The sequence below is a fragment of the Choristoneura fumiferana genome, chromosome 21 (genome assembly GCF_025370935.1).
Source record: "Choristoneura fumiferana chromosome 21, NRCan_CFum_1, whole genome shotgun sequence".
In the NCBI taxonomy this organism is placed as follows: domain Eukaryota; kingdom Metazoa; phylum Arthropoda; class Insecta; order Lepidoptera; family Tortricidae; genus Choristoneura; species Choristoneura fumiferana.
The window spans coordinates 7,984,899-8,005,234 of record NC_133492.1 but is presented as its reverse complement, the minus strand read 5'-3'; the positions used below and the strand labels follow the sequence as shown (position 1 = coordinate 8,005,234).

Sequence of the window (20,336 nt, the reverse complement as noted above, 5' to 3'; positions counted from 1 at the left end):
CAAAAACTAGCCAAATTGGGGGCTTAAATGATGCGCTGAAGTAGAGAAACTTGTATTTAGTCTAGCCATAGCTTACCTGTATTGTATACTAACTATGTCGGGTTTCCTTTAGAAAAGGAATACCAATAGACAGTCTAATTTGATTCTTGGAAAACCACATTTCCATTTCATTTGCCTTCTAGCATACCCTTGGTTGGATTACTATTCCCATGAAAGTAGTTTGATGATTATGAATAAAAAATGTTAGCAATGTAAAGTTGTATACAAGATCATCTTACGACAAAGAAAAATAAATAATGGCAATCCATAACATTTAATACTAGCTTTTCTGTTCACTGACATTCTTTGATTAGGCATTATACAGGTGCTAAACTGGATCAATAGTAGGACCCTGCTTTAGTCAACCAAAAAATTCATTTACAACCATATGTTTGATAGTTGATTCTAAGGCTAAATAACCACAAACAGCCAACAAACAAAAGTTAGAAAACCCCGACTTTGTCACTTCAAAGTTCAGTATCTTAAAAACGGCTGAACCGATTTTGATGAAACGTGTCTAAGAACCATCGCTAGAAAACCTGCTTTCAAATATATAAAAAAACACATTCAAATCGGTCGACCCGTTTAAGAGCTACGGTGCCACAGACAGACAGACACACATAGCGGTCAAATTTATAACACCCCTCTCTTTGCGTCGGGGGTTAAAAAGCATATTATGTCTATGTCCAACAAGTCTATGTTACATACAATGAACTTTATTGTTTTTTTATGTAGGAACTGTCGTAAAAACTGTAAAGCACTTGGTGGGTTATGCCTTAAGGGCAACACACACAGAAAGCGTGCGCGGGTCGGGTCGTGTCCGCCGCGTGAGCCGCGCGGTTCGTTCGTTCTCTGAAATACAAGCAAAAGGGGCATGTGTATTTCTCTTATCACCTCGGTTATTAGCTACTTGAATAATGTTGCTAGTCATTCTCTGGGATCCAATCAGGTATGTAATAGGCAAGCCCAGCAAGTAGGTATATACTTTGTTCATGCAAATAGTATTGGTATCTAAGTGCTACTATTTATTCCCAAGTTGTAGACATTTGGCGCGTGTCGGCCGCTCGTTTGGGCCGGTTTCGCAAACTGCACATTAGGTAAGAGTAGGTATCAGGCGCGCAGCCGCACGACAAAGTTGGGGCGGCGGCTGCGCCCGCGCCGGTGAAAGTATGTGCATGCTTTTAAGAGCGCTCCAACGTGCTCCTAACATATAAAACTGTAATTAACTTGTTCCTCTTGTTTTGATGAGCCGAACTGACTGCCGGTAGTGAAATCATTCACGTCTGTTCAAATAGTGCTAACAAAGTCCATAATGAAAGCATAAGTTTGCAGCGGTTGTTATGTTGTTTAGAATGAATGTGGAATCAAGGTGCCTCAGGTGGTGGTTTTTTGTTAGATGCTGTAAACAGGACCGGTATTGGCATTGTATTGTGGATAAGCAATATTATCCTGAGGTACTAGGAGATGACATTCATAATCACTGATAACTTTACATTCATATAAATTACTTACGAAATGATGTAAAAATGAGATAATTAGTAAAGTATGTACATACATAATAAAATCGTACTAACATTATATTGTAGCCTACAACAGTAACCACCAAGTCACCCTACAACATGTAGGATGTTAGCTAATATTTTGTTAAAATTCAAATATTTTCTATTAAAATAACTATGTACCTGATTGGTCTACTTAATCATGCTTAATGTAATGACGCATCTTTTCTTACCGTACCTAGCGGATTAGTTATACTTACACAGTAATGTATTGAAACAAACACTAAAGATAGGCACCCACCTACCTTCGCAAACATTTACTTAAATGTTTTACGGGTGACCATTACGCTATTTCAAAGGGTTTCGTGGTCTCGTAAATCAATAAACTAAACACCACAAATTATAAATCGCTTAAACTACCAAAGGCAACTTTTGTGTTAGTGTCACCAGCCAAAAACAAAAGAACACAGGAGGCTTATAATGCTGTGCCCACCTGTTTATAAATGCGTCGACCGTGCACGTGTTTAACAGCAATGTGTAAATCTTTTGAGGCTGCTCGCATATTGCGGACACCCATTCTACTCTTAACGACAAGCGATTATCGACACTCCCTTTTGATGGCGCACAATCGAAACTCCCTTAAAAGTCGCAACAGACCTATGTCAGGTCTACCGGTCGTTTTTTGTTACGATTTTGTGAGCGTGCCACCTGGCCTTTTTTCCTGAGCTTGGGGATCTATTGAAAGGAATTAATCACTTTGTAACGTCGGCATTTGTGGAGGTAGTTCGTTCGTTGCATTGGTAAATCAAATATACGTTTGTTTTTGAATGCGTATACGTCACACTCGACTCGATATGTTTTACTAGTTTTCAATTCAATAATTTTTTAAACATGGCTTTCCCAATGGAATGAAACGTCTTCAATGGATTTATTAAAGAAGAATAGGTGTATTTATTGGATTAGATCTATTGGCATCATCAGATGAAACATTTAATTAAGTTCTTCACTATAATCTTCCTGCCTATTTTAAGTGATCTGCTAAGCACATTAATTAAACCTAATAAGTTACTAGTGATCAATAGAAAGAAAGTATCATCTTTAGAAATCAGAAGGATACTCTATCATGATAACTAGTAACTTGGGTTTAATTAATGTGCTTAGCGTATCACTAAAAATAGGTAGGAAGATTATAGTGAAGAACTTAATTAAATGTTTCATCTGATGATGCGAATCTATCTAATCCAATAAATATTTAATTCTTCTTCAATAAATCCATTGACGGCGTTTCATTACGATATTAGTACAAATTACACAATCAAACGCGTTGGAAATATATGCCTGTGTGACTTATGCGTGACGGTAACAACGTCGTAGGGTCCGGGGTCATCGCACCCTTCGTCCCCCAAGCTTGACACCTGGTTGCCCTTAGCTGGTTCCTTACATGCATGTTCCTATCGTCTATGAAAAAAAATCTCTCCGGACGTCTTTATCATAACTAAACTAAGAAAAAGTTGGATTTTCGAAGAAGAAAATTATGATCTTGCTGTTGGTAATGAATGAGCAAGCAATTTACGTAATAAATAAACTTCCTACGTAGATGCTTTGATACTAAAGACAAAGTATGACTCCACTTGTACGTAGGTATATAATGTACGTATGTATACATGGGTAGTTAGTTGTATTATACTCGTATCATTGTGTGAAAAATAGCTTACTTACCACTAAACAAAACCTGTTTGCAAAATGTCAGGCATGAGCAGTACATAGATAGGCACACTAAGTAATGTAGGACTTTGTGTAACTTAGTCAAACTTAAAAGGGACTCGATCGTTGATAAAATTGAATTACGAGTGTACCTACTAGCTAACTAAAAGCGGTAATGCCGTGAACAAAAAGAACAAAAGGCCACAATCCTCCTTATTTTTTAAGGGTTGTCTTTCTCACACGATTTGGAAAATGAAAAGACAAAGCCGCCAAAGGCCCAAAAATTAATCCCACTTGTTATATTGGTGCTCGTTCAAACAGTGTTAATGTCGGCGGCCGATCGTAAAATCCGCCAGATCACGAAATTCCTAGGCATATCGTGAAATGCCGCCATTTCATGAATTGGCTAAGGGACATCCGCCATATCGTTCAAAACTCACCGTTTAGCGATTTGCCTAGTGACGTTTAGCAGATCATGAAATACCTAGGCATATCATGAAGCGCCGCCATTTCATGATTTGGCCAGTTTAGGCAGATCATGAAATTCCTAGGCATATCATGAGAAACGCCGCCATATCAGTTCTGGCACTTCGCCGCACATTTCATATTGTGCACAGAATCCGTTTGATTCACATAAAAAGAACGGAGCTGATGTTCTAAAGCTTCTTTTGCACTTCTATTTTGAATTCAATTACTAGTTTCGGTTTAAGGATCATTTTGTTGCGACGCCGACATTTTTCACGCGCTAAACAAACACGACCGGTCAGCTGGTCACGGCCGCCATTGCATACGCAGCGCCACCAGTGGCCAAAAAAGAAACTATTTTACGATGTGCCCGGTATAGAGCTAGGAATATCGACGAATGCGTTGCTCTAATCGATCTGCCGTATTATTTCTCAGGCACATCGTGATATGCCTGGCCAACGTTAAGGCATATCATGAAATGGCGGAGTTTCACGATATGCCTAGGAATTTCGTGATCTGGCGGATTTTACGATCGGCCGCCGACATTAATATCTCTTATTAATACTCGGTTATTAATGCTATTATAAATACATTGCCATATTTACCGGTCTTAAGGGCATTTTTTCCTTTTGGTTTACTAAATGGGACTTTCCTTTCTGTTTTAAGTGTAAAATGGACTCTCGCACAGTAAAGCTCATTAGGTTAGTACTCGTTAACTACGACATACCTTCTTAACTTAATCAGATTAGCAAAGTTTTTTCAGCGAGTAGGACATGATCTTTTCTTGCTTTAGTTATACATAGGTTGTGAATAGATGATGATTTTAGTTGTTAATCAATTTTACAACTTTTATTTAACTTCACCGTGTATTATTCAAAATCTTGCAAGTTAATTTTGATCCTCTTCCAGTGGTCGGAATGACTTTAAAGGTAGGTATAAATGTATGTAGGTTGGCAATGCAAGTACAGACAACAAAAACTTGTTTGTTATGTAGCCAAAAGTCTCCATTACAATAGGAATCCTCTTGGACCTTTGAATACAAAAGCCTAAAAAGGATATTTACCGTTCAATAGACTTTACAATGGCGTAAGATATCCGCATAGTCGGCCCGTGGCTAGCTACGCCAGATGCGGTAAATTCATTCGTAAAACTTATACCTGTTTTAAAAAAATGACAGGTTTTCAATTCGACTGTGTTTTAGGGTTCCCTAGTCCTACAAGGAACCCTTATAGTTGTGCCATGTTAGTCCACTCGTCTGCGGTTTAGCTTAGACTACTGCTGGTGCTAGAAAGCTTACACGTAAAGCGGGGATGATTTTTTTCTTCGTCTAAATTAATAGTGTGGGGTATTGTTGGATGTTGCATCTAGGTCTTTGGAAATATTGTTGGTTTACTGAGACCATTTTTCTATTTATGGATCCGTTTGCGAAATATTAAGCTAAGCAAGTGCTAATGTTTTTAGGTCAAGTGTCCACCACCACACCTTGAAAAATCTGAAAAAAAAAACAATGGTGGTAATGTAGGTATAACGAATTCGATTAACTAACTTTGCCGCATGTTAGTAGAGAACCCTACACTACCTAGTTCGTCGAATATATCCGACGCTTGTGAACCAATTATTGTTCCATAGGGTATGTCTCAGGGGTGGTCGCATCCAATAAACATTCTATCAAAAGAGGTTTAGCAATTATAATTTTATTCATATTAGATGTCGATTAATGTACTGTTTCAAAAATCATTCTTATGTATATTTTAATGTTATTTTCAAATTCGGGAATGAAATGTATAAGTTGTTTTTATAGCACTGTTATGTTTTGGGCACCTTGGGTCACCTGTTCCCAACCCATACCTTTGGGTATGAATAGAATTTAGACACCTCTTGCTCTAACGGAATGACACTTAGTTAATTTCCCTTGAACTCTAGCACCATTATAAAATTCTTACATGATAAGTTTAAAAATTAATGGCTGTGTGAGACTTTAGGCTGCGTTTCCACCAGAGATGTGCGAGGAATATGTTTTTCATGAACCAATAGAAACTCTTCATTTACCTATCTTCGCACAGCACATCTCTGATGGAAACAGCTGAGCGGAGTGAGAATGGGTAAATGATGCGTTTTCGTTAGTCCATGAAAAACATATTCCTCGCGACACATCCTGGCACATCTCTGGTTGAGACGCAGCCCTGGTCAGCTTTTGAATGAAGTTCATTGCCACTGTTTCCGCAGAATGTGTGTCGCTGGTCCCACTTTGTGGATTTTTCGTTCAACGGTGTTGGGCCACGCCTCGCGATTTGACGCTTTCTTATCTTGCCAAACCACTCCCACGTTTTAAGTAACTGACCTCTGCAACGAAGTTTACATATCCTTATTTAAAAATAAGTTTATAAAACGAATGTTAAGTTAACATAAACTTGAGGAGCGTTTACGCATAAGACGGGCTTGTTCGATCTAGAGCTGACTAGTACCACTACCATGAGTTTACAGTGACCATACTCGATAGCGACGGCGTAAATTATTTGTATAGATAGAGAATTGTACAGCGCTCCTAAAAAATAAATAATTTACGCCGTCGCTATCGAGTACGGTCACTGTAGTAAACTCATGGTAGTGGTATAGATACTCATAACACCAAGCAGACTGTCATCTCTAACCTCGCGATCCACTCAATTTCTATTCCTATACCGTTTCCCAGAAAGAAATGGTGACGATGTTGATTCCGAGTGCATTAGACAATATAGCTCCAGGTAAAACGATAATTTTTACGCGCCACTCAATGTGGAAGTGATTAAAATTTTCAGTTGGAGTTGGTCGGATTCCCTGGTGGTCCAGTCAGGAAGGACACCTCTGGCGCGTAAAGCCACTGGAGGTGCAGATACAAACCCCGTCCAGCACTCCGAAAATCTTTTTACTATCTAAAAAAAATCTTACTTTATGCATATTAATTATCTGAGGTCAATTTTTTAAAATCTAATCTGAAAATACTCTTCGAAAATCTGTTTAATGCTACAAATTTACCCTTAGAAAATGAGGGTGGCAATTTTCTACTACTCTGCCCGTATTTCGAATTCAACTCAGTATTTCTCCAGTTTCGAATTATATTTTACTAGCCTGTTATCCTTGACTCCGTCCGCATAGAATTCGGCTATCGCTATCCCGCGGGAACTATGCAATTTTCCGTGATAAAAAACTATCATATGTCCTTCTCCTGGACTCAAACTATCTGTACTTACACCGAATTTAATCTAAATTGGTTCAGCTGTTTAGACGTGATCCAGTAACAAACAAACAGACTTACAAACTTTCGCATTTATAATATTAGTGGGATTTTCACAGATATATAGTTTCGAGAATCGGTCCGGTGATTTAATATTTGAAGTACCCAGGTGTTTAATTTAAATGATCTGGTTAACAATTAACAGACGATTTCCACCTAGTGTCGTGATTATTTGAAGAGGTTTTGAATGTTAAAAATGAGATGATAAATGTTTTTATGTAAAGGCCACAAGCGAATTCTGTTAAGGTCGCGTTGTGGAGGCACCAGGTAGGTATAGGTATTTATTTTTTACATTGCCTCAAAGCACTCGGTGCAACAATTTAATACAAGGTTGATAAAATGTATCTACGAATGCAGCGTTATTGGATATCTTGTATTATAATTATGTATTCCCAATGCATTGTCTTTAAGGTATTGCGTAATGAGTCCAACCAAGACCCGCGACGTTTTCTTTGAGATGCCAAATAGGCTAAAATTTAATATTAGTTTTATGACATCAAGGATTTAGCCGATAAAAAAAAAAGTCTAGTACAGTTCTAATTGTGTACCCAATCATTAAAAGGCTTTCTAATTTGTAACTATACGTACAGACCATATATTTAGAATATATACTACCATACAAATCGGCGATGCAGGAGAAGGATACTACGCCTATGTTAGGGCGATATGGATAATATACTCGTACACACTCGACACTCATGAAATGAAAGGAATAAAGTATTTTTTCTTGTACACGCACAAACAGCTGTCAAATCGTCTTTAGTCGCATCACAGTTACTACAAGCGATCTAGTCTAACGGTAGTAAATACGTATAAATGCATATTTAAATATATGGTACAGACTGCACTGTCTGAAAACATTGGCAGACTTGTCAGAGAACTTCGTGAGGTTTCCTTAGTGCAACTATACGTAATCTTTAGATACTTTCCCTTTCTGAAGGAACAATTACCTGCAGGTAGTACAACTTTAACTGTCTTAAGAATCAAATACATAATAATAAAAATGACACATCGGCAATACTAAAGCAGTCACGCGATATGAATATCAATATCACGGCCGCTATCAGTGATTTACGATTCTCTGTATATGTTACTTCGCAGTCATCAGAACTTCCCCAATTCCCTATCTAACTTTGTCATCGTCATCACAGTATGTGCAGCTGGTCGACTTAGTTGTCAGTTGCAATGGTAAATAATAAAAACCGGCCAAGAGCGTGTCGTACACGCCCAAAATAGGGTTCCGTAGCCATTATGAAAAAATTTAGTAATATTTTTCTAAGGATTTCGTATTTTATACGGAATCTTCCAAGTTTAGGTATATTTTATACCTTAGGCTGCTATTTACTCTTAAACTACTAATAATTCTCAAGCAAACTTAGCCGTTATAGTTTTCCTTTAAAGTTTGATATACTTACTACCACTCTGAATTTTTTCAAATCCAACGAAACCCCACACTATAGGGTTCGATGAGAAAAAAAAACACCCCCACTTTACGCCTATGGGAGGTACTCTTAATTTTTTTTTTTTGATTTTTTTATTGTACCATGTTGTATATATATTATATTTTTATGTATATATATATATATATATATATATAATAAAATTACAGCTTTCTAGCATTGATAGTCCCTGAGAAAAGCCGTGGACGGACATACAGACAGACATGGCGAAACTATACTATAAGGGTTTCGTTTTTGCCATTTTGGCTCCGGAACCCTAAAAATTATTGCAACAATTACGTAAACAGTATTTATTATCATAGGCGTAGATAGTGCTAGTGCAATAGGAATGACGTGGACATGTGTGTCGTGTCCGTGCTTTTAGTCCATGACTTCTGTAACTGTTGATTAGTTTTCGTTTGTTATTAAAACAATTTTAATACTTAAATGCGACCTTGATATTAGAAACTGGTTTGACATTCGCAAGTCAAGTTGACGCTGCTTTTTTATATAGGTATAATTCAGAAGTAATTGTGTACTTCCAATGTTTTGATTTTTAGATGCTACATTTATCAATAGGTATCATATCTCTTGCGCCACAGTGGACCGACATGGACCATATTACCAATAGAGTGGGATTGTCATAAATGTGGCGATCACTGCACTCTTATTGCGGGCCTACCGTCACGATTTTCAACCTCACCATGTTTTACTTTACAAAAATGCTTATAATTAATTTCAAATAAGTATAATTTTACGCTCTAATTCCGAAAACCCAGGCTCGAAGTGCCTCGAATCCTTAATAATTGAACCGAGAAAATTTCTAAACAAATACCTAATAGATAAAAAGCAACTAAAAAGTTTTTATTTTCAACTCTAACGTGAGATATGGTATAAAATAACTTAAAATAAACGTTGTTTAATTTAATTTTTACTTGTTTAATTGTTATTTTATGTTTATTATTCGGGTCCATATCGGCTCGCATACTTATCGATAGTCCGAATGTAATTTTACATTTTTATCAGATCCACACGGGCTTATTGTAAACCCTCACAATCAACCACAAGTCAGTTCTGTCTTACAGTCCGTTTTCGGATTAACACCAAATGATATCAAATTGCATGATGTTGGTGCAAGTTTATGAAATACTATAACAATTGCCCCGGTGCGATGTCACTTATGATAATAGTTACGCGATGCACGCTCCCCATAAAGAGTCACGGCCATGGGTGCGCTGGTTCCGGGTCATCCCCTCCCCAAGTCTAGACGTTCAATGCAAACTCGTTGAATTTCACATTGACTTAGGCGGTTAAGTAAGTAACTAAAGCAATTTTTAAGTTTACATCATCAGCGCTGCCCCCCAGCCTAGTTATGTTTCTCGCGTTCGACCATCGCCAGTTGTGCAACTACACGACTATCCGACACTTGCTTATTGTGACCAAACTGACTAGTTGCCCAACAACTTGAGCTTCTTGTCATCCAATTAGGTACGTTTAATTAGGCTGCGCCTTTTAGTTACGTTCAATTCTCATTTCTTGGACATCATTACTTGACATCCTTACTAATAATAATTATAAAATAAATATCTTATTATAAATGCGAAAGAGTGGGTATGTTTGTTATGCATTTATGCTTAAAATACATAGTCTATCGTGATGAAATTTAGTACGGAAATAGTTTGAGAGTCAGAGATAGACATGGGATAGTTTTTATCACAAAATCACATATTATAAAAACGAATTCATCACAAACTAAGTCGCGGGCAACAGCTAGTGACATTGTTAATTTTAATTAAGTATAAATGCCTCTTAACCTTACGGTGGTGTGAGTGGCACAGCCTGTAATGTATATAATTTATTAGTAGCGTCTGCCAAACCAGATTCATTTAATAATTAAAATTGCATTTAAATGTTCGACTCCATTACCTATTTATTTGACATATTTAAATAGTCTTATCATACGCAAATAATAGTTTGCGTAACAAAACAACGTAACTGATGGTTATGCTATGATTCAGAATGTACGAGTGTGAAATACCGTAACACGCATTAGGTTGATTCGATGGAAGTATTATCCTTATGTTAACTTCCTCGTAAAGTACACTTCTTAACAAACAGTCTGCGTATTTGCCGAGTGTATAATAATAACAACAACAACGTGTATAGTAATAACAACAAGACACATGAATTAATTACTTTATTTTTGATTTATTTTTAAATATTCATTACGAGCTGCATCACGCGACTTTGTCTGCGAATAATTCGTTTATCGATCTCCCGTGGGAACAATTTTCCGGGTTGAAAGCATTATGTGTGTAAATCTAGGTTCTAAAGTATCTGTGTGCCAATTTTTATCCAAATCCGTCTTACCTTTATTGCGTGATTCAGTAAAAAAACATTCTAACAGCTTCACAAACTTTCTCATTAATAATATTAGTAGGAGAAAATTATTTTTGCTTGTATGCTTGCTAAGACTGTTACTTACACCATTCTTGGAATAATGTTGTAATAAAAGCAGAAAATAATGAATTAATGAGTAAATTTTTCTGTTTCAGGATAAATTGGCAAAACCTACGATACAGTTCCTACCCGGAAATGAAGGGGTAAGTTTTACATTTTAATTAATCATACTAACCTTTATTTAGATTGAGGACCTAAGTAGATCAACGGTAATAGATTGGATAATAACTTAAATGTAGGTTATTATCATAAATATGTGTATAATGTGACAAAACTATTCTAAACCATTTTGAGAAACAAGCACACTGCTGTTTCACTGTCAATTGCACTATATATGTGTACAAAGGGAAGATTTTCTTGAACTTAAAACTTTTAATTTAGAGCAGTTTAATAATTCACGGTTATTTATATTGATTATATTATATTTGTTACGGGATGTAGACCTTGATTACCTATAATGAGCTCGCGATAATTTGATGCAGTTGCATGCATCATGGTCACAGGTAGATTACCCGTTATCCTGTCCTCTCCCAGAGGCACAAATTTGTGCCCAAATTCCTTTGATCCTGTTATCCTGGGAGATGACAGATTAATGCTTGCTGCATTAAATTTTTCTTCGCATTGGACTTTTATTCATAATAATAATAATAAATAAATAATAAGTAATATCTTCCCAAATAATAAATGTAATGATTTTTGTTTGATCAAACCATTCTAACCTATTAAATTGACATTTATACTGATTAAAAGACAGTTCCGTCGCTATGCATCTTTCTGCTTCCTTCTACCTAATATCTTAATAAGTGCAACTAGTTTATTAAGAAATGCAATAAACAGTGTACAAATGTGATGAAGGCAGCTCAAGCTATACAACCAGGAGCGGGGCCTCGCTGGCACGCAGGCCTTGACTCGCCTCGAGCGTACCAGTTAACGTTTGCGGCACTCGATACGCTTGCGAAATTATATGATGACCCACTTAGCCGATTTCGTTTTACTGCTTGCTTGTTGTTGCGGTCGGTATCAAGAAACCTTTTACCCTCAAATTTCGAAAAATTTGGTACCACTTCATCTTCATATACCTACTACTACTTCATAGAAACCAGTTATGTTATACTTTACGGGCTTTAGTAGTTCATCGCTCAATACCTACCCAAGTGATTTCACATCGATGATGATTGAACCTCAGCAATCCGAATTTTTCATTTGTTTTCTGTCTTTGATTAGTCTTTGGATTGCATTAATGCGCTTATGATCGCAATCAACGAAGCTAATGCAATTTTGTTTACAAGTTGATTATCCCCGGTTGATCCCCTCGTTGCCGGTCGCGCGACGCCCGGCGCCTCCGACCGGTTTACTTGTTGCCACTGGTCAACTCGCCCGTTGCCGGTTTGACGTGATATTTTCTCGTATCGTTCGTCGTAAGTCCCCTACGCATATGTAAACGACCCCAAAAAGCTTATTGTGCATGTCTTCACTTCACACATCTGAACCTGTAATTGTTACATCATCTGAAATGAAATGCACAAGATGCTGTATGCTATAGATTTGGGTTTAAAAATTTCTATTCTTCCAGATCGAAGTTTAAGCGCGACGGTTCACCTTTATCTCTTAAATTCTAACAGTACAAAATGGGTTACAAGGCGAGTCTAAATGAACTCCAACTGATCACCTTGGCTTTGTGATTTTTATAAATAATCCTGGGAATCTTGGGGATTAATGTCTCTTCTTCGAATCGAATTACCGCCGTTTCATTCTTCGAATATCTTGCTATCGGCGCCTTAGGTGTGAGACTCGCTGGCATGCATCCAAGTTGCACATTATAACCACAATTCAATGAGTCGTGGACCAGAATAGTAAAGAAGATAGAGTTGACGGTTAAAAATAGCAACAGTTCCAGTCACAGTGGGCATCATGCGACTGCACCTCTCAGGTGCGACTACGGCCGTTGTCCTCCCGTCTACCCCAGTGCTCAGACATCTTTTGTTTTGCCAGTAAACCTAAGTAGGCCTGAGTGACATTGGGATACTTGCAAGTTAAATTTTGATGCGACGATCTTTCGTCCTTTTCATTCGTAAATGTGATTGAGCACCTTTAGAATGAAACCGACACAATTCGAAATATTCACATTACTAAAATAAACTTTGTATATAAAACAAAACATGATTGAGTTTTTAAATGAGAACATTTTGAATTGTGTCGGTTTCGTTCTAAAGGTGTCTTAACTGTAAATTAATGCTCGCCATCTTAAAATGGGTAACGAACGTCCTAAAGACAATGAACTTCACAAATTAGTTTCGATGCCGTAAGTAGAGATATTTGCATTTCTTCTTATTGTATAAGTGTATTGTCCCTTGTACACGTCACTTCTTGTTACTTAAAGTATCTCAAGTGCAGACAAATAAGAAGAAATAATCAATAATTCGAAAATATTATTCAACCATTATTAACCGCCTTTATTTATGAATGTAGAAATTGTTAACTTCCGATTTAGGTTATTTAAGATCAAATTTGGAAACGAACAATTCATTTATAGTTTTATTCTCTCATATTGACACCTAAAGTATTTATTTATTTAAATGGGGTATTTTTTATTCCATAACGCTATCAGTAGATATATTGTTATTGTAACTTACGCACATATTTGTAATTCACAAACAATTCTGTACGTATGTACATCAATAGCACGCTTTGTTTTTCAATTTGATTTGTTTTTCAGTAGATACTATTATAATAGATAGCACATGAGTTATCGCAAATGCTTCGAGCATTATCAAATGAATCACCTTTTGCTGATGTTCGTTGAACCCGGTGTTCTGTATTACAAAATGTTCATCCTTCGCCATGTAAGTTGGATGCGATTCGAATGGGTCACTGGCCAGGTCGTTGTCCTGCCATGATGTTATAATACTTCCACAGACGTCACTGGTCCTTGAAAACGGAAACACTACTACTCAACTTTATACTAAACACTTCAGTTCGTATTATACATAATATATTCAGTTGCATAAATTTACATATTGTGACAATATAAATTGCAAACATAAATCGCGGATTGTCCAAGAGCCATAATTATGGATTTTTTCAGTGAACGACACCGATAGTATTGAAACCTGCCGTAGTTAATCCTTTTCAGAATCCAGTATAGTGATGTTAGATGCATTTAAAGTTATAGCATTGCTATCGAAACAAAGGCAAGCTGACAAGACTACTTTATCAGATCATAATAGGTGCAACCACGTGATCAAACAATAGTGTTTACACTCGACACAAGGACAAACCATACAGTAACCTTCCACTTCATAATGATCTGGAATATAGGCCTATTATTCAAAAATCTGTGACACTTACAATCAATTCGTATGGCATTAAACTTAATGAAGTCTAGCACAGATGTTTATGGGCGATGGTGATCTCTTACCATCAGGAGACTCATTTGCTCGTTTGCCATCCAGTCAAATAAAAATAAAAAAATAAAAAAACATTATCATAGGTACAGTAACAAGTAAAAGCGATAAATATGGCTTTTGTCTCTCTCAAGTAATATTGATTTCATTTAATATGGACGAACTAGAGGAGACCTGAGATCAGATTGGCTCCTTGATTACAGACACGATCTCTACCAACCGGAACAAAATAGTAAGAGAAGGTTACCTATAGTCAGTTATCTCAGTTCTGAGGCCGGCTAGTTACTTACACTGGTTTGGCCATGGGGTCAATGTTGGATACATTCAATTGATGCCCGTGAAGGCAATTGACATGATATTAAAATTCTTTAAGTAGTAAGTATGAATAATTAAAAATCAGTGTTAAGTTGTTAAAGTTGGTCGTGAATGTAATTGGTGGTAATTATGTATCGCGACGTTTAGTGCCATTGAATCAATGATAAATCGAAGCTTTTACGATTCATTACTTCAATCCGATGCATTAGCAATTTAGCACTCAACATCAATACGTTAATGTATATTGTCATTGTTGTCTATTTTTATTCACGATGCCCTATAAAATAAACCAAATCTTGTAGACACAACTTTAGTCTCCTTAATTTGGGGTGAAGTCTGCAGCGTCTTGCCAACTACTCGTACACAATAGATTATTGACAAGTCAGCGTCTGTTTGTTTACCTACTAATAATCAGGGTGTCAGGAGCGAGTCGGCAGAACGGTGCCGATTTCCTCGTGGTAATTGCTGAAGTATGCGGACAGCGGTGTCGTCTTATTGGGGCTGCGAGCCGGTCGTACGTGCGCGCTGTTCACTTTCACTTCACTTGCCGGTGGGCCCGGTGGACAAAGCTCCTGCCCGCGGCCGCAGCGTCAGCCGCATACCGACACCGGCACAGCATACAAAACGCATCTCCGATTACGCTATTATGAAATCTACTTTAACATTAGCCATAACACAAGCAGCAAGTGTAAAAAAGTTCAAGGATATTTCCTGAATGCGCATAAAACCTAAACGCTAAATGAGTGAGCTAAGCCTGAGTCCTGCAGGGCTACTACGAAATTCAAAAATCGAAGTTTGTATCGTGCCGTCCCTCTCACTCGTATTAAATTATTTTTATTCATATTTTGATTTTCGAATTTCGTAGTAGCCCTGCTGTAGTGGGGTGTATATGGGCCGAGATGATGATAAAACTAAAAATGTTTTTTCATTTCAACTAATATGTTCTGCTATTTGTGGTGGAATCCTCGAGCACTGCTTTGAAGGTGGAGTAGAATTGAGTGTCTAGATTATATAGTGGACGTTCTGCCAACTTGTGACTTGGGCTATTGTTTATGAAGTCGGCCGTATGATGATTCATTGCTGTCCATTCAGTTAGGTAAAGTACTTACCTAAAGATTTATGTTCTTTACATTCGAATTGGGGCCCGGGGTTAACTGAGTCTAATAAATACAAACTTTTTTTTTTTATTAGACTGGATGGCAAATAGGATAAAATAAATAAATTTAGTAGGATATGTTGCAGCGGATTTCATAATTAATAGGTAAGTGTACGAACTTTAATAGATTAATGTAAGGTACTAGTAGAATGGCTTTAACAGCATTTTTAATACGCATTGCAGTTTCTGCGTCATAGAAAACGCATTGCCAAATATATTTATCACCAATACGGATACGAGATGTTACTGTTTAGTCTACGTATTCTAACTTTCACTTTTTCGTTCATAATACTTACATAGGTACCTACTTTTTTGTCAAAATTTAGCTCCTTCATTTATGAGCAGAAACTTTTACTACACACATGCCAGGCATATATTATCAGACATTGCCTGTAACTATTAGTGTAAACCCCAATCCAGGCGGTATATCATATCAGAAGTAAAGCTAAGAGTTGTTACGAGTACATACATGAGTCATCTAGTTCTTTATGAAAGTAAAGATAACATTATCATCATTTCATTACTAGTAAGTAAATAGTCGTAGATTTGATACAGATTTCGTGGCGTTCCTAAATATAAGCGATTTGGCAAAGCGACCTTTGCACAAGCACCGTTCAACCATTAAGGACACTGACGACGACCGTTTCAACAATGCTACGATAATTATATTAGTGCAAGATAATATTCCAACACCGATTTGTATTTTTAAAACTTTTATCTAGGAGCCGATTTTTGAAGGCAGAAAGAAAATAAGTACCTACTATTGAAAAGTTGTAAAAAATTATAGTTCAAATTTATTTTGTCAATTAGTCTAAAATTTTATTTGAGCTGTTGTTTTGTAATCGAGTGATGTGAGTGAAATATATAGAATATCTCCCAGGCAAAGAGTTAGAAATGTCAGGTTTAAGCGAGTTCCCAACTGTTCTTACTTTCCTTGTAAATACTACCAGGTAACGAAGTAATGTTTCGAAGAAGTAATAAAAACGACAAGGCAAACAACAAACAATGTCAAAGTCAAATGAACATTATTCGTTGCCTTCGTATAATACGGTATTTGACAACTCCTGAAATTGCCATATCTTAATATTAAATATTATGAAAATATAGATATACAAACAGTGTTTAGCGAAGAGAAAACTTAAATCTATATAGTGATTTTTTGAAAAATCTATATATCTGTTTTTTTCTCAAACGCTTTTTTCTATGTAGCAAATATGGCGGTACTGGCGTGTGACGTCACATGCCAGTATGGTTTTCTCTGTCTAATCTTGAATTTCAAACCTTTATAACTTTGTTATTTGTAAAGGTAGCTTAAAAATTGTTTCTCTATTCGATAACAGGCATTGTGTAGTTTTCATTTATAAAACATATACAAAATAGTCAAATACCGTATTGTAAATGGGTGCTTGCATGCCAACAGTATCTGCAACAGCACAACACTACATACATACATTCGCCTTTCCGCGTTCTCGCTATATATCCTATACACCTCTTTCGGACGTATTAACTCATGATTATGAATAACTGATTACTGGCAATTGCGTATTTAGGATGTAATTATTCGTCCTTACCTTAATAAAAAATCAATCTAGTATACCAGTATACCACAAGGAAAAAGTTAGTTTGTGTATAATCATGAGACGTGTTTTGTAATGAGCAATGGGACAGAAGCTTAAGCTTTTATGTTGAGTGTTACTTACTTAAAATAAGGTTAAGTAAAAAACATGAAAAAAAAAAATTGTTTCTTCTTAGAAACATATCCTAGGTAACAATGCTATCTACACTTGTATCTTAAAGAATTTCATATCGCCTTCAAGAAAGTCTACTCCTTATCGTTGAATAATTGTTTGACATTGTAAATAGTGTGTGGCCAAGCTAGCCGGTATCCCACGCACTGCGCATTTGCCTTGCAAGTTTTGTCCGTAACGTGGTGGTTTTAATGATGTTTTTCCATTAAAGAAGGGAAAGCTGTCGTGTGCTCGCGTCCATCAAACATAGCTAATACCGCTTTCGTTCGATACCTGACTAGGAAGTGCGTTTCAACGTTAATACCTTTCATAAATAACTTCATTGATTCCAACACTTTAGATAGGATTTAGTCTGCTTGTATGATTGCAGCAAAATGTTAGTTTGTAATAGATTATCTGTGTTAGTTTTTGTCATGTTTTCATTGAATCTTGAACATTTTTACATGTACTCATGTTGGCGTAATGGTCTCTTGTACATGCTTAGGTAGTTCTCAAACATATACATGGGGCATACCTACTATGGCCTTGCCAAAGTTGTTGGAATATAACACAAAAGATACCTACCCCGTATTGTTTTACTCGTACCATCAACAGCATTTTATGTGAACTGCTTTTGTTCATGTGTTAATTGTAAGATTGTGAATATTTTTACCAATTGTGTTAAATCATTTTATTTGTTTGTCACTTTAAGACAGTCATCATCCCAGCCTATATACGTCCCACTGCTGGGCACAGGCCTCCTCTCAGAACAAGAGGGCTTGGGCCGTAGTTCCCACGCGGGCCCAGTGCGGATTGGGCACTTCACACGCACCATTGAATTGCTTCGCAGGTTTGTGCAGGTTTCCTCACGATGTTTTCCTTCACCGCAAAGCTCGTGGTAAATTTCAAATGTAATTCCGCACATGAATTTCGAAAAACTCAGAGGTGCGAGCCGGGGTTTAAACCCACGACCCTCTGCTTGAGAGGCGATAGGTCAAACCACTAGGCCACCACTAGGCCTTTAAGACAGTAGTGAAAAATAATAATTCGCATCATAGCATGTTACAGTCTGCATCGGTCGGAGTATGTATGAGATAATATTAAATAAAGTCATTCGTGCAAACTGCTCTAAATTGTTTGTTTCAAGCGAGGTATCTATGACCTCTCATACAAACGCGATGTTTAATAAACTATATTTAATCTGAAAACATAAAGGGGTGATCAACAGATCATACCGGTTAGTAATATAATATATTTATTTGGCTAAAACTAGAAATCTTATGTAAACCGACCTGGACAGTGATTTCAACTGTCAGCTTCATAAGTAAATTCTACCAATCAACCGCTTCACATTGGCACTTAACAAGATAAAAATATGTAATAATATGTAAATAATGTACCGAATTTTGACAACTCATACACTCGAGTTGTACGCGCTTTTTCGAAATGGATTTGGACTCTTAAAAAATACTATATCTCTAGCTACCACTATCTTTATCACTTTAGTTATTATACCTCTATGATACTTTCGATCTGCCTGATTTGGCTTATCTGTCATGCATGTATGTCGTATCATATATTATGTATTCACAAAATATTTTGTTTATTATTTATTACATAGTTGAGATGTTATCAAAGGTCATAGAATACAAAACAACATGTAACTTATTATTAAGTAAGTTTTATTATGAAAATAAATTATATCCTACAGACACCTTAATTTCTTCTATAATATAAGTACTTATATTACTTTTAGTACTTATATATAATAATAATAATAATAATAAACTGTTTAATTCAGGCAACATACAATAAATACCTAACCTTTGTTATTTATTGTTCATACTAGTAAGTTTCATAATTTCAGAATTAATTTAAGGATAAGGATAGCTTACATTATCTTTTCGTAATTTATCAATAAAAAGCTATCTTTGCCACTCTAAATTATGTACTTAAGTTGTTACTACCTACTTACAAATACTTAACATTACGTAATGAAATGACCTACTAATGTCGTATCATTCTCATTTCAAAGCCCTGTTCGTCAAAGTTGTCCGGTAAAAAATATGCTCGAATTGGTCATGGATTAGCTTTCTCTTTAGTGACCCATGGGCGCCTCATTACTCATTGTGTTTTTATTTATTTACAATTATTCTATCAAATTAATGTATGCATTAAAAGGTAAAAAATGTATGCACACAAGCTATCAATCGGGTCAAGAGTACTAATATGCCAATACAAATTATGCCAAATCAATTATGCGAAACAATAATAGTCTAAAAAAAATGCGATGACGGGGATCCCGCCTCCAACGAGCCCTGTAATTTGATGATGGGCAACTGAATTCTCTTTGCACTCTTCTAATCACTTCTATATATAGTGTTTTTTCTGATGAGGGCGTCTTTGATTTCTTAAGAGTGAGGTGTGTTACTGATCGACGTTTTTTCAACCTCCTGCTCAAACATTCCACAATCATCGTTGTCCTTCGGTCGTCGTCTGAACGCCTGAATTGGTGCTTATCCCTTATCGGGGTTGTCTTTTGATGACTTTCAAAGTTTCTTTGTTCATTGCGCCGCATGGTTTAGTTTATATTATATTGTAATAATATAACATAAAAAGGTAGGTATATATTATATACCTTTTTATTTTCCAAAGCACTGCACATTATACAGCTTCGCAGAAGAACCAGAAGACACAAAGCGTTGTGCATAAGCTGTCTGGCTTATATTACGAAAGCTCGCATCGAAGCCTATAATAAATTGTATCTGGCAAGCTTACGTAAGCCAGGTAAAAGTTACCGTTCGCTTGCGGCACTATTCTGAACTTCAGCAGCAGTTAACTAGACAATCGTCGA

The 20,336-nt window shown here is 36.5% G+C and overlaps 1 protein-coding gene across 2 annotated transcripts in view; it reads left to right on the top strand.

Annotated features, from left to right (window-relative positions):
• The window catches only part of LOC141439889 (RNA polymerase II elongation factor ELL-like), a 54,114-nt gene that overhangs the window by 7,760 nt on the left and 26,018 nt on the right, over positions 1-20,336 (top strand). For both annotated transcript variants that reach the window (XM_074104315.1, XM_074104316.1), the window contains exon 2: positions 10,976-11,023. In XM_074104315.1, the coding sequence (XP_073960416.1) occupies positions 10,976-11,023 (48 nt within the window). The remainder of the gene's footprint in view (positions 1-10,975; positions 11,024-20,336) is intronic.